This window comes from Dryobates pubescens, chromosome 2, assembly GCF_014839835.1.
Source record: "Dryobates pubescens isolate bDryPub1 chromosome 2, bDryPub1.pri, whole genome shotgun sequence".
Taxonomy (NCBI): Eukaryota; Metazoa; Chordata; class Aves; order Piciformes; family Picidae; genus Dryobates; species Dryobates pubescens.
Window position 1 is genome coordinate 15,134,138 of NC_071613.1, and position 13,583 is coordinate 15,147,720.

At 49.5% G+C, this 13,583-nt stretch overlaps 1 protein-coding gene across 1 annotated transcript in view; it reads right to left on the reverse strand.

Annotated features, from left to right (window-relative positions):
- ABHD12 (abhydrolase domain containing 12, lysophospholipase) overlaps positions 1 to 11,600 on the reverse strand; it is a 53,556-nt gene extending 41,956 nt beyond the window's left edge. Inside the window, exon 1 of the mRNA XM_054170720.1 lies at positions 11,310 to 11,600. Within this exon, the coding sequence (XP_054026695.1) occupies positions 11,310 to 11,461 (152 nt within the window). The 5' untranslated portion in view covers positions 11,462 to 11,600. The remainder of the gene's footprint in view (positions 1 to 11,309) is intronic.
- Positions 11,601 to 13,583: the final 1,983 nt, after the last annotated feature.

Consider the following 13,583-nt stretch of genomic DNA (forward strand, 5'->3'; position numbering starts at 1 on the left):
CGGGAAGAGGCAGATTGCTGAAGCTCAGTGCTGCACTGTTTACCAACGTTTCTGGGCTCCTCAGTTTAGGAAGGATGTTGCCTTGCTGGAGCGTGTCCAGAGCGGGGCAACAAAGCTGGAGAGGGGTTTGGAACACAGCCCTGTGAGGAGAGGCTGAGGGAGCTGGGGTTGCTTAGCCTGGAGAAGAGGAGGCTCAGGGGAGACCTTCTTGCTGTCTACAACTACCTGAAGGGAGGTTGTAGACAGGAGGGGGTTGGTCTCTTCTCTCAAGCAACCATCACCAGAACAAGAGGACACAGTCTCAAGCTGTGGCAGGGAAGGTTTAGGCTGGAGGTTAGGAGAAAGTTCTACAGAGAGAGAGTGATTGCCCATTGGAATGGGCTGCCCAGGGAGGTGGTGGAGTCACCATCATTGGAGGTGTTCAGGAGGAGACTTGATAGGGTGCTTGGTTGCATGGTTTAGTTGATTAGGTAGTGTTGGATGATAGGTTGGACACAAGGATCTCAAAGGTCTCTTCCAACCTGGTTTGTTCTATTTATTGCTTTGAGAAAGAGGTGTGTGCCAGCCAGGCAGAAGTGCAAACCCTGGGCTGCAGGCGGTGCCCCTGCCAGGCCTGTGCGGAAGGACAGCTCACAGAGGCGAATACTTACAACCACCTTGCTCTTAGTCACACTTACAACCTCCACACTCCCTCCCTCAGCCCTGCCAGCTACATCTAACCTGTGTCCTGCTGGCTGCACTATTTGTCAGCCCTTATCAGCCCTCTCCTCCTCAGGGTTTTATCAGCAGTAATTGTCTCATCCTCGGGATAGTTGATACACAAAATTGTGCACCTCTGAGATCAAGCATCAATCCCAAGGTAACTCCCCAGCTGTTTCTCCCTCCTCTGGGCCAGTTTGCAGTACAGCTAACACACTCTCCATGAGCAATGCAAGCCCTTTCAGTAAAATCAGCTACAGTACAAAGTAGATTGGAGAAACAGTTTCAGCAGCGATGCTTTCAGCACCCAGGCTGTAACCTCCACACATCTGCCAGACCCTTGCACAGGGCACATCGACTTTGATTAGTGTGTATCAGGTGCTCAAGCAACAGGAGGACTTGATGATCTTGGAGGTCTTTTCCAACCCAAATGATTCTATATATTTATCTCCCAGACCTCCTTCCACGCTGAAGTGCAAAGCAGCTCTTGCCAATAAAACTGCACAGGCTCCACCTCAGGCTAGTGACTTTAATGTCCCTTAGGTTTCCTGTTACCTTTGTAATACACTAGGAGTACTTCCTCTTTTAATCTCCCTGTGGGGCTGGTTCAGTCACATTAACATAGTGCTCTCATTCCACACCCTTAGTGAATCTCTCTTGCTCACCATCTCTCACTCTGTGTGTGGTAGTTTCAGGCTGCGCCTTGAAAAGGTCTCACAGATCTCGAGCAGAAGGCAGTATCATGTAAATAAACCACTCTTGGGGTGTGGAAAGGAAAAGAATGATAGGTTCTAAACAATCCCATGGGATAGAATAGAATGAACCAGGCTGGAAGAGACCTTTGAGATCATTGAGTCAAACCTATCATCCAACATTATCTAATCAACTAAACCATGGCACTAAGCACCCCATCCAGAGGCTGTCCCCTAACACCAACAATGTGAGGGTGCAGCTGCTAACACCAGCATCACCAGAGCAGCTACCCGCTGTTTCCAGAACCCAGGGGCATGCAGGGGAGAATTGCTGTAGAAGCCTATTGACTGATTTCACATGCTGGCACGAGTACCAAAATAATCTGACCTGCCCTTCAGGCTTGGAAGGATAAAGTAACTTAGCTGCAGCCTCTTTAGAAGTCATCCTGGTGCTTTTCAAAGGAAACTAGTCTCAGCAGGAAGAACTCGTTGTCTCCAGTAGCACAAGTCCTGCTTGGCTATAAAGGGGCTCTTGCATGTCCTGCAGCAGCAGATTCAGGCAAGGAAATGAAGCCATCATCATCACTTTTAATGAAAACACCAGAAATGTTGTTTTCACCAAAAAAACCCCACCCCAAACAAACCACAGAGGTGGTGCATACTGGAGGAAACTTAGAGGCTCACTGTGATGACCTGAGACTGAATCTGCAGAGAACTAGATTCCTGGCTCAGCAACCACATGCCATTTATAGCATGAAGGCAAGTCATCCTCAAAAACTGAGCTTGTCAGAAGTAAACCATTGATCCTCTGCAGCAGTGGAAACAGCCTGGAAACAGAGATGGGTATATCTGAGGGAAAAGTAGAGAGGGGAACCTAAGACTTGTGCTGATACTAGAAACTCAGTTTAGCCAGCCATCCTCTGCATCACAGTGGCCAACAACCCAGCTCCTGGTTAAACAGGTATGTCCAAATGAACTGGAAGTGGCCAGCTGAGGAGAACTGACAGACCTAGTAGTAACCTTCCAGTACCTGAAGGGGGGCTACAAGAAGGATGGAGAGAGACTGTTTGCAAAGGCCTGCAGTGATAGGATGAAGGGGCAATGGCTTCAAACTAGGGAAGAGCAGATTTAGACTGGATGTGAGGAACAAGTTCTTCACCATGAGCATGGTGGAACATTGGAACAGGTTGCCCAGGGGTGGAGTTGAGGCCCCATCCCTGGAGACAGTCAACATGTGGCTTGAGTGGGCTCTGGGCAACTTGATCTAGTTGAGGATGCCCCTGCTGACTGCAGAGGGGTTTGGACTGGGTGACCTTCAGAGGTCTCTTCCAGCCCAGAGCACTCTATCAAAAGATTGCAACAACACTGAGACTACCTTGGTCACCACAGACACCCCACTACAGAGGTGACTAGAAAGTCCTCTTGGTCCCAGGAGCTACCCAGAACCATTCATATCCTGGGAAGTGTAGGTATAAGGAAACAAGCAAGGGTCTGCAACTCATACAGCTCCTGAGTAGAACAGACCCTTATAGGAATTACAAAGCAATAGCTATTAATAACACCACAGTAATTATTTATACAGGCATAAGCCATCAAAGTAGAGCAACTGAACCCAGGGGCACACACATGATGTCAGAAGTATGACACTACAGTGAAATAAGGAGTTCAAGGAGACCAACACAAGACTCAGTCACAACTAGCAGACAGACTGCCTTCAGTCTGAAGCAAGCCTGAGCAGAGTTCTCCATGAGAAACATGGAGACTTGAGAAAACTGCTCAGAGGCTATGAGTCTGTAGGGTAAATACCACAGAGCAGATGCAGCAGAAACACGCTGTGCTCTATTGCAGAGCACTCAGAGGAGAAGGCTGGAGCCAGAGTGGGGAGGGGGGGGAAATTTAGATCAGATAAGCCTGCAGGAGGATACCAGAAGCCAAGAGATGCCTGAGAGAATAAACAATGCCGTGGTTTTAACACCAAAAAAAAACCAACCAACAACAAAACAAAGAGTGATGAACATGGTGAGGAAGAAAGGAAAGGAGCCAGCTTTAACACACAGGCTTAGAACTGTTAGCTACACATCAGAACATCACAAATCACTAAGTCCTTAAAAAGATCAAAACCTCCACAGCACTGGAGCTGAGAACTCCCCACACTGCAAGGGATCTGGCTGGTTTTACTGAATGAAGTGAGAAAGAGGGAGGGAAGAGGTGAGCACAAGCAAAGAGAATGGTAAGGGATGTAAAAGCTGAGCAAATGGGGAAGATGATTCAAAGACTGAACACCCAAAGCCCCAAACCTGGAAGCAGTTCAGAGGCACCCACTTAGTGCTAAGCTGCCAAAATGGCTGACAAGGCATGAGACAAATTAGGATTCAGACACAGCCACTGAGTTCCCATTGATAGAAGAGAGAGTCAGACAAGTGTGGAAACAATTATATAACCCCATTTTTGACAGATCTGATCAAAATACTCCTGAGCATCCTCTTCCAGAGAGTTGTAACCAAAAAAAAACCCAATCAAAAATAAACACAACAGAAACCCTCACACAGGGTAAGCTACTTTCACACATTTAACACAGATGAAGAACTGATTAAAACCTCTGCTTACTAAGGAAGAAAGCACAAGGAAGTCACTGGAAACCTTTTCACAGGTCCTCTCTGAACTTTGCTCAAGGACAGCTGAAACAGCAAGCCAGGGAGAAGGTGAAACTGCTGCAAAAGCTGCATGACTGGTGAAAGGCCTCTACACAAGCAGCACCTTTCATCCTTGAAGAGAAGCTAACTGGTTTAACCTGAAGACAGCAATTAAGACAGACAATAGCACAAAAACTCACTCGAGGAGGAGGAGATCTTAAGGAAGAGCCTGATCATAGAATCGTTTTGGGTGGAAAAGACCTTCAAGATCACAGAGTCCAACTATTATCTGCCTCTACCAAGTTTGGTGCTAAACCATGTCCCTTAGCACCATATCTGTGTCTTTCAAACACCTCCAGGGACGGTGGCAGAGTCATAGAATGGTTTGGGTTGGAAAGGATCCCCAAATGTCATCCAGTCCAACCCCACTGCAGTGAACAGGGACCCCCTCCACTATATCAGGTTGTTCAGAGCCCTGTCAAGCCTCACCTCAAATATCTCCAGGGATGGGGATTCAGCCACCTCCCTGGGCAACCTGTTCCAGTGTTCCACCACCCTCATGGTAAAGAACTTGTTCCTAACATCCAATCTAAATCTGCTCTGCTCTAGTTTGAAGCCATTGCCCCTTCATCCTATCACTGCAGGCCTTTGTACACAGTCTCTCTCCATCCTACAGGTAGTGGAAGGGTGCTATTAGGTCTCCCTGGAGCCTACTCTTGTCCAGGCTGAACAACCCCAACTCCCTCAGCCTGTCCTCCCAGGAGAGGTGCTCCAGCCCTGTGACATGACAAGTTTTTAAACTGTTCTCACACAAGCTTTCATCTCTGCTACAAGGACCAGGCTGGAATAATCACAAAAGAATGTGCAAATGCTTCTATGCAGAGGAAAAAGGAGGCTAGAACCTAGAGACACAAGGTGGGTGGGAAGACAGGTAATAGAGATAACTAAGTTCTCAGGTTTTCTGTCAGAGTAAAGATACACAGGAAGGCATGGAGCACTTCAGCTGCTGGGGCAGGATGCCACCAGAGGCCACCACACATTGTGTGCGAGAAGGGGGCACACTCAGCAGTCTAATTCAGCTGCAGCAGAAGGAAAGCTAACAGCAGACTGCTGCAGCCTCCTGGCTTCAGCACCTCATTGTAGTTTTGTAAAACCCCCGGGAAAGTGAACCTTCAAAGCAGTCTTCTGTGACTCAAGAGCAAGCAGTGACTGAGAAAGCTGCACACAAGAAGCAAGAAGGCGACCCTGGTGTAACTGAATTTGTATCTAGTTATAATGCCTTCCTACCCACAAAAAAGAGAGTTAGCCTATGGGATATGCAAGCTGGACAGCCAGAGGAGGGCCGCCAAGAATGTACCTTGCAGGGACTGAGGAATAGAGAGCCCTAGAAGCAAAAAATAGCTGAGATAACTTAGGAGACAGCCTGAGGAGCAGCAGGCTTCAGGCCATGGTTTAATGGCCAGGCTGGACTCCATGACCTTAGAGGTCTTTTCCAGCTGAAACAATTCTATGATGCTGTTGCTCTCCAGCAACAAAGAAGTACTTGGTATTGAGATATACAGCTTGCACACAGGGGATTTGCAGCCTCCCAGCATGGAGAGAGACACAGAAACACATCTGAATGTTGGCAGCAAACAAGTGCTTGCAGAAGAACAGCGAGTGGCAAAATCCATACTTTGGGACTACAGTCCAACTATTGATTGGGGTGAGGCACAGAAAAGGTCAAGGTCACAGAAGAGAAGGGTAATGCACATGTGACTGCCAGCAGGACCAAGGATCAGCAGCAGTGAGATGGGAGGATTTCCTCTCCTATCCATGTCAGCACTAAACTCACTTTGTTTTCTCCATTCCCTGTGTGCCTACAGAGATCTTCTCTATCTAAGGCTGCCTCAGAACATCAGAACCACTGATCACAGAGCAACTACCCAAAACACTTCCTTAATAAACACCTAGCACTTAAATACTGTCACCTGGAAAAGACATTAGCATACAAATATTGGAGGAATGGCCATCCACACAAGATAAAAACAACCCCCAGAGCAGAAAAACCAAACACTGCATGGTACTCTAGTGCTGCATTATTGCATTGAGGAGTTTCAGGCAAAATAGCTCAGTTCTTGTAAAAATCAAGTCTTTCACAGGCTTTTAAAGCAGCTACTGATAAAGCTCTTAAACACTGGGCTGCATTTTTCTGCTACCTCTGGAAGACAAACAGAAATACCTGTGTTTGTTCCTTACTGCTCTTAAGCCACTTAAGAAAAGCCACACCAAACTGCAGTATGCACCAGACAAAGCCACATCAAATCTTGTTTATCAGATCTCCATCTCTCTGTTACACCACCTGTGCCAGAGCAGTTCAAAAGCACAGCCACCTCTTCAGAAGGAGTTTCAGCCCCTGGATGAATGAGCACAGTGTGAAGACTGGACTGAACCAAACCAGAAGGATAAACACAGTGCTAGCAACATTAAAAAAAATACCCCTGGCAAGAACAAGCTGCTGCTGCTAAGTCAATATTGTGTTCTGCAAGCATCACCTAAAATTCGCAGCTAGGCTGCTATGATTCAGCCTTTGTGGAGGAACTGGATATGAAGAGCGATAGGACAGGAGGAAATGAGCGTAAGCTGTGCCAGGGGAGGTTTAGATTGGATATTAAGACAATTTTCTTTCCTGCAAGAGTGATCAGGCATTGGAACAGGCTGCCCAGGGAGGTGGTGGAGTCACCATCCCTGGAGGTGTTCAAGACATGCGTGTATGTGGCACTCTGGGATATGTAGTTTGGTGGTCATGGTAGTACAGCTACAGTTGGACTTAACAGCCTTGAAGGTCTTTTCCACCCTTCATTATTCTATGATTGTAAGAGAGACGGCCCTTCTGCCCTGCTCCTGCTGCTCTACAGCCCTTGTCACTGTTGCAATGACAAACAGCAGTGCTTTTGCAGCCCCCTGCCAAGGATCTTGGCTGCAGAACTACACAGCTACTGCGGGGTCACTTTGCTTCCCTCACCAGTGAGTTGTATCGTTTACAAAGGAAAGATGGAAACCCACATACTGAAGTCTCAAGAAGAAGGGGCCAGGCTCTTTTCAGTGGTGGGACAGGACAAGGGGCCATGGATACAAACTGGAACACAGGAAGCTCCTCCTCAACACAACAAAAAACTTCTTTACTGTGATGGAGCACTGGAACAGAGAGATTGTGGAGTCTCCTCTGGAGACTTCCAAGGCCCATCTGGATGTCTTCCTGTGCGATCTGCCCTAGGTGATCCTGCTTTGGCAGAGGGGTTGGACTGGATCTCCAGAGGTCCCTTCCAACCTCTGCTGCTCTATGATTCTCTGAAGGCAAGCACTGGTGCTGGTTCCTCAAGTCTGCAGAGAGAGTAAGTAACAGAAATCTGAAATGCAGACAGTTCCACTTCCCCTGAACTCAGAATTCCCAGCCACCAGTAGTGCCGAATTTAACTCACTTATCAATGAGCAACACTGCTAACAACAGTTCACCGTGGTACAAATTCCCAGTTTGGGAGATTATGCCACCCCCACCATCCCAGCAACCTCACAGCAGAGTTTTCACCTCCTTACCATCTCTGCAAGCCAGGGTGTAAAGCTGGTGTAACACACTGAAAACAGCACCACGAGCAAATACCAATTTTATGTCCAGTGGTACAAAGGAATGCTGCAAGAACAGCATGACTTGGCATATTAAAATACAAAGATAGCTCATATTGCAACTGCTTGGCCCCCTGACTGGCTGCTGTCAGGATATCCCACAAGGAAGAGGCACTGTATATATACTCTCCTCATTATCTTCCTTGAACATCCACTGCTGTCTGCTGCCAAAGGGATACAGAGCTAGAAAGCTGTCTGACCTCACTTAAGGTGGTGGTTCTGGACAATAACCTTATCCCTAGGCATCATACCTACCTGGAGTACCCATTCCTGCATGATCAGATTCACACTTTAACAGTGCATTTGATATCCTGTAGAAAACATCACTAGAAGGTATTGGCAGGCACAGACTTCAGGTGATTCTGCCACTTTGCTCTGGTGAGACAACACCTGGAGTACTGTGTCCAGGTCTGGAGCCCTCAATACAGGAAGGACATGAACCTGATGGAGCAAGTCCAGAGGAGGCCACAAAAATGATCAAGGGGTTGCTATGAAGACAGGCTGAGGGAGCTGGAGTTGTTCAGTCTGGAGAAGAGGAGGCTCCAGGGAGACTTAATAGCAACCTGCCAGTACCTGAAGAGGGCCTGCAAGGATGCAGAGAGACTGTGTACAAAGGCCTGCAGTGATAGGACAAGTGGCAATGGCTTCAAACTAGAGAAGAACAGATTTAGATTGGATGTTAGGAAAAGGTTCTTTACTATGAAGGTGGTGAAACACTGGAACAGGTTGCCCAGGGAGGTGGCTGAGGCCCCATCCCTGGAGATATTCAAGGTGAGGCTGACAGGGCTCTGGGCAGCCTGATCTAGTTGAGGATGCCCCTGCTGACTGCAGAGAGGGTTGAACTAGATGATCTTCAGAGGTCCCCTCCACCCCAGAGCATTCTGTGATTCATGCCTGCAAGCCACTGTCTGGCGGCTTGCAACATGAGGAAGTCAAAGGTCCACTGCAAGTCAGTAAGCAAGACACACAACCCAACCTAGGACAGCAGGAAAAAACAAACCAAACCACACCAACCAACCATAAAGCAACCAGAATAAGAAGTGAGCTACCATCCCACTTCACACTTTTACTCAGTTACTCAATTTCAGCAATACTGCACAGGATGACCTTCAGGAACCTTTAAAAATGCAATGATTACTTGAGATGTAGAAAAGGGAAACTGAATTCCAAACAAATGAGGCCTTCCTACACTGTCAAGAGTTTAAGAAATACTGTGTCAAAGGCTCAGTGTACAGAAAAGTGAGGAAATTTTGTCTGCTGAGCATCTTAAATTGCACAGACAAAGAAATCAGGGAATACTAAGGATTAGAAGGGGCCTCCAGAGATCATTGAGTTCAACCCACTGCCAAAGAAGGATAACCTTGGGCAGGTCACACAGGAACACATCCAGAGGAGTCTTGAAAGTTTCTAGACTTGGTCACAAGCTCACCAGAATGTCATTCAAGCCTGCACCAAATCCAGGGTTGTCTCTCCCTGGCTTCACAACATCTCTTGCTTGCCCAATCCACCAAAGCTTTGGTTGACTCTCTTGTCATGACACCTGGGTACAGCCACAACCACCTTGCTGGCAGATTGCACTTCAAAGAGCTCATCACAATACAAGGAAAACTCTCCACAGCCAGGATGTGTTTTCCTTGCTCTTAACTTCACAACACTACATACCCAATAGCTGTGCTGTATCTGCTTTCCACAAAGCATCTGCCTGCCAGACCAAGCCAAAAACCTGCACTACGAGCTTTCAGGGCTGGCCCAACGCTCATCACTGAAGGAGCACTTCCACTTCAGGAAAAAGCACTTGAATGCCATTCATAATGCTGAAGAAGTTCATAAGCCCTCATTTGATTACCACGGGTCTCAGAAGCTGTGCAGTCAGGCAAACAGGGATAAATATGCAGAATTTTTTAAGTGGTGTGAAAGCAGAGCACCGACAGAGTCTGATCTATTGCAGAGTCACTGAAACGGAGAGATGGACGCAAGCCCCGTTTTCAATCGCCAAAAGCTTGTCACAACAGGAACAGAGAGCTGACAACATCCCAAAGGTTTACTCTCCAGGGCATAAAACTGAATATCTATTACCCAATATATATGCATAGATACAACAAAGTAATATTTTAAAGCCTCTGCCTTTGAGCATGACAAAAATCCACACCGTGAGCAAGAGAACCTTCTTTCCAAGTGTTTATTTTGTTGATTCAGAGAACAGAACAAAATCATCTCAGAAAATTTACCAGGGGAACAGCTCACTTCCTAGAAATTCACTTGTGGTTTGTGTTTTTTTTTTTTCTTGGTTGGTTAGTTCATCTGGGGGGTGGGGGCTTTTGTTCTGTTTTGGTTTAAACAGGCTGCTGTGTTCCCAAAGCCCAGCAACTCGGGACAAGCGGCAACCACGCAGCTATTCTGATCGTTCACTGGTTTCTTTACACTTACAAAATGGAGTCAAGGAAAAGCAGCATACTGGTGTAGAGGGAACTAAAAGGTTTGCATCTTTTGCCCCCCCCCCCCCCCCCCGGAAGCGTTCAAGGCCAGGCTGGATGAGGCGTTAAGCATCCTGGTCTAGCGGAAGGTGTCCATGGTGGTGGGGGGGGGTTGGAACTAGATGATCTTTAAAGCCCCTTCCAACCCAAACCATTCTCTTCCCTAAGCCCTCTCTCCAGCCGTCAGTTGCTCTTGTATATTACAGCCCCCCTAAAATCCTGCTAAAAGAAGGTTCCACCTCATAAGCACCTTCTGTTGTTAGGGACTTTATGTTTTTATGGAAGGACACAAACGTTTTCCCCCAGCACAAACAGCTACAAAACGCTCAAAACATTAACACAGCTAGCAGAAATCCACAACCGATGGAGCCACACACTGAAGCTTCTCCTACAGACACCCCAACCTGATTCATTTATAAGAAAGGGACCACTTTTGACAGCTTCTTCCAAGAGAAAAAAGAAATAAAACTAATAAAAGGATATCCTACCTGCAGGACCCTGCTCCTCCACCTACACTCCGTGATGGAGAGGATAAATGCCAGGGTAATAAATGCCAGGCAGAGGATAACAAATGCCAGGCAGAGGATAACAAATGCCAGGCATTTAATTTTTTTCCCACCTATCATTCCACGATTCTATACGGAGGAAGCAACACTCGGGCATGAAAATCAAAGCCCTCCAGCCTTTGCTGGCAAGATCTGGGTCTGCAGATCTTGGACCCAGAACTTGAAGCATCCCAAGGGACCGCACTTGCTCGCCCGCCCGGCACACGAAGGCCAGGGAAGTGTCACCGGGGCTGGGAACACCCCCAGCTCCCACGCACCTGCCTGCCCCCGGGGGCTCTTCAGCCGCAGACTGCCTGCGGTGCTGGAGAGGGATGATGGAGGGTGGGGAGACGGCATTGGAGGAAAGGTCCTTTCCCTCTCCTTGCAGAACCCTGCCCTGCTGGCACAGTTCTGAGGAGGTGCCCGAGGCCCCGCTCGCCGGCACGCTCCCGGTGGTCCCGCTCGGGCGGCCAAGGACGGTGCTGCCGCCGCAGGCCCCTCGAGGGTGGCGGGGGAAGGAGGATGTCTCCAGGTGGGCTCGGCAGGCACTGGGGGGTGTGTGTGGGAGGGAGGAATGACAAACCCCGGCGCGGCGCTGCTCACCTGCCTAGCGGTCGCTTCATACCCGAGTCGGCGGAGGCGGCGGGCAGGCGCAGGCTGTGCCTCAGGCTGCAGCCCTTGTCGAGGGGCGCGGGCGCGGCGGCAGCGGCGGCGCGCTCATGCTCCACCGTGACCGACTCGTTGCGTTTCCTCATGCCGGGGCGGCGGCGGCGGCAGCCCGGGGCGGCGGAGAAGGCAGGAGCAACAGCAGGGAGCAGCGACGCCGCTCACAACTGCCGCTCGCTCTGCTCTGCTCTGCCCTGCGCCGCACCCCGCCTCGCCTCGCCGGCGCCCCCGTCAATCCCCGCCTCCGGACCGCCGGGATCGCGACGAAGTCGCCGCTTGCCAGCACTTCAGAGGGACCGCGGCGCCATGTTTACTGCGGGCACAAGCACGGGCGGCCATTTTCTTGGCGGGACCTCGAGGCGCGGGCGAGGGCGGCCGGCGAGGGCGGCGTGGGTGTAGGGCGCGCTGGGTCTGAGGTCCTCCATGCCCCTCTCCTCTGGGCCTGGGAGCTGTGGTAGGGCGAGCAGGTGACCCTTTGGGAGCAAAGGGGCACAGCAAGGCATTGGCTGGCCTGGGGCTGCCAGGGCACAGTGTGTATGTGGAGCCCAAAGCAAGGCCTCAGAGCATGCAGGACCCTGTGGCTGAAGCGTTGTTATCCAAGTTGGTTCAGTTTATAACCTAGGTCATTAGTGGTGCCGTTTAAGATAGGGTTAAATACACTGCTTTGGTCTTCTAAGGAGGATGATTGACCTGGGGCTTCATGGTGTGAAGCTGGTCTCCCTTGCAATAAACAATACATGTCTTGCTAGAGGCTGTGTCACAGAATTGTGGAATGGCTTGGGCTGGAAGGAATCAGAATAGATCATCTAGTTCCAGCTCCCCTGCCAGGGGCAGGGACACCTCACACTAGATCAGCTCACTCGAAGCCTCATCCAGGCTGGTTTCAAACACTCCCAGGGATGAGGTGTCCACAGTTTCTCTGGGCAACCCATTCCAGTGTCTCCCTGCTCTCACAGGGAATAACTTCTTCCTAATGTCTAAACCTACCCAGCTCTAGTTTAAAAACATTCTGCTTTGTCCTGTCCTTACTTCCAAAGAGTCCCTCCCCAGCTTTCTTGTAGGCCCCCTTCAGGTACTGCAAGGATGCTGTAAGGTCTCCCTAGAGCCTTCTTCAGGGAGCCTGTCCTCACAGGAGAAGTGTGCCAGCCCTCTGATCATCTTTGTGGCACTCCTCTGGACCCTCTCTAACAGATCCATGCAATTCTTGTGAAGGGGGCCCCAGAACTGGACAGACTGCTCCAGGGGGGCTCTCACAAGAGCAGAGCAGAGGGGTAGAATCACTGCCCTTAACCTGCTGCCCACACATCTTCTGCTGCAGCCCAGGATATGGGTGGGTTTTTTGGGGGGCTTCTGGTCCACTTTGACAGCTAAATTCAATGCATCAGCAGCCAGCACCCCCAAGCCTTTCTCAGCAGGGCTGCTCTCAACCCTGTATTTGTACTTGAGGTTACCCCAAATCACATACAGGACCTTGCACTTTGCCTCGTTGAACTTCCCAAGGCTGGCATGGGCTCACCTCTCCAGCCTGTCCAGGTCCTTGAAGAGGAGCCGATAGATCAATGATGCCTGGCCTGTGCTGGAAGTGCCCATCAAAGACTGTAAGCAAACACCCTAGACATGGAGAGAAGCTCTTAACTGGAGGAGATTCCTTGGGTTTGTGTAGGTTGGGAAACACCCTGAGACAATGTGTCACCAGCAAGGACTCTGGCAAGAGAACCCAGATCAGAGAGACCCTTTCTGTGAATGCCTCTCCTTACAATGTTAAACCCCACACCTAGCTAGAAAGCCCCAACCCAAATACACCCCTCACACCCCCTCAGCATGTGCAGGGAATTTAAAAGCAGATCTATCTCTTCAGCTGGAGCAAAAAAGAAGCTAACCTATGCCTAACCTGTAGGCATTGCCAGGAGGTGTAGCTGGTACGTGCTACTGTAGAAATACCTGCTGTGAATGTCAGCTGCTGTGCCTGGCTTCATGGGGATACCCCCAGCACTCAGATTTGCACAGCTCTGTAATGAATCAATACCTCATCCCAGTGTGTGAGATCAGCTTCTTGCATACTTGGGGAAAGAACCTGTTTTATGGGGCAACAGCACAAGGTGTCATGCTGGTGCACATCCCAGTGCAGATCCCTGGGGGATAGCCCCTTTGGTGTCATGGAAACCTGCAGGTAACTGGAAATGTTGGCACCCCAGCACCCAGTAGGGATAC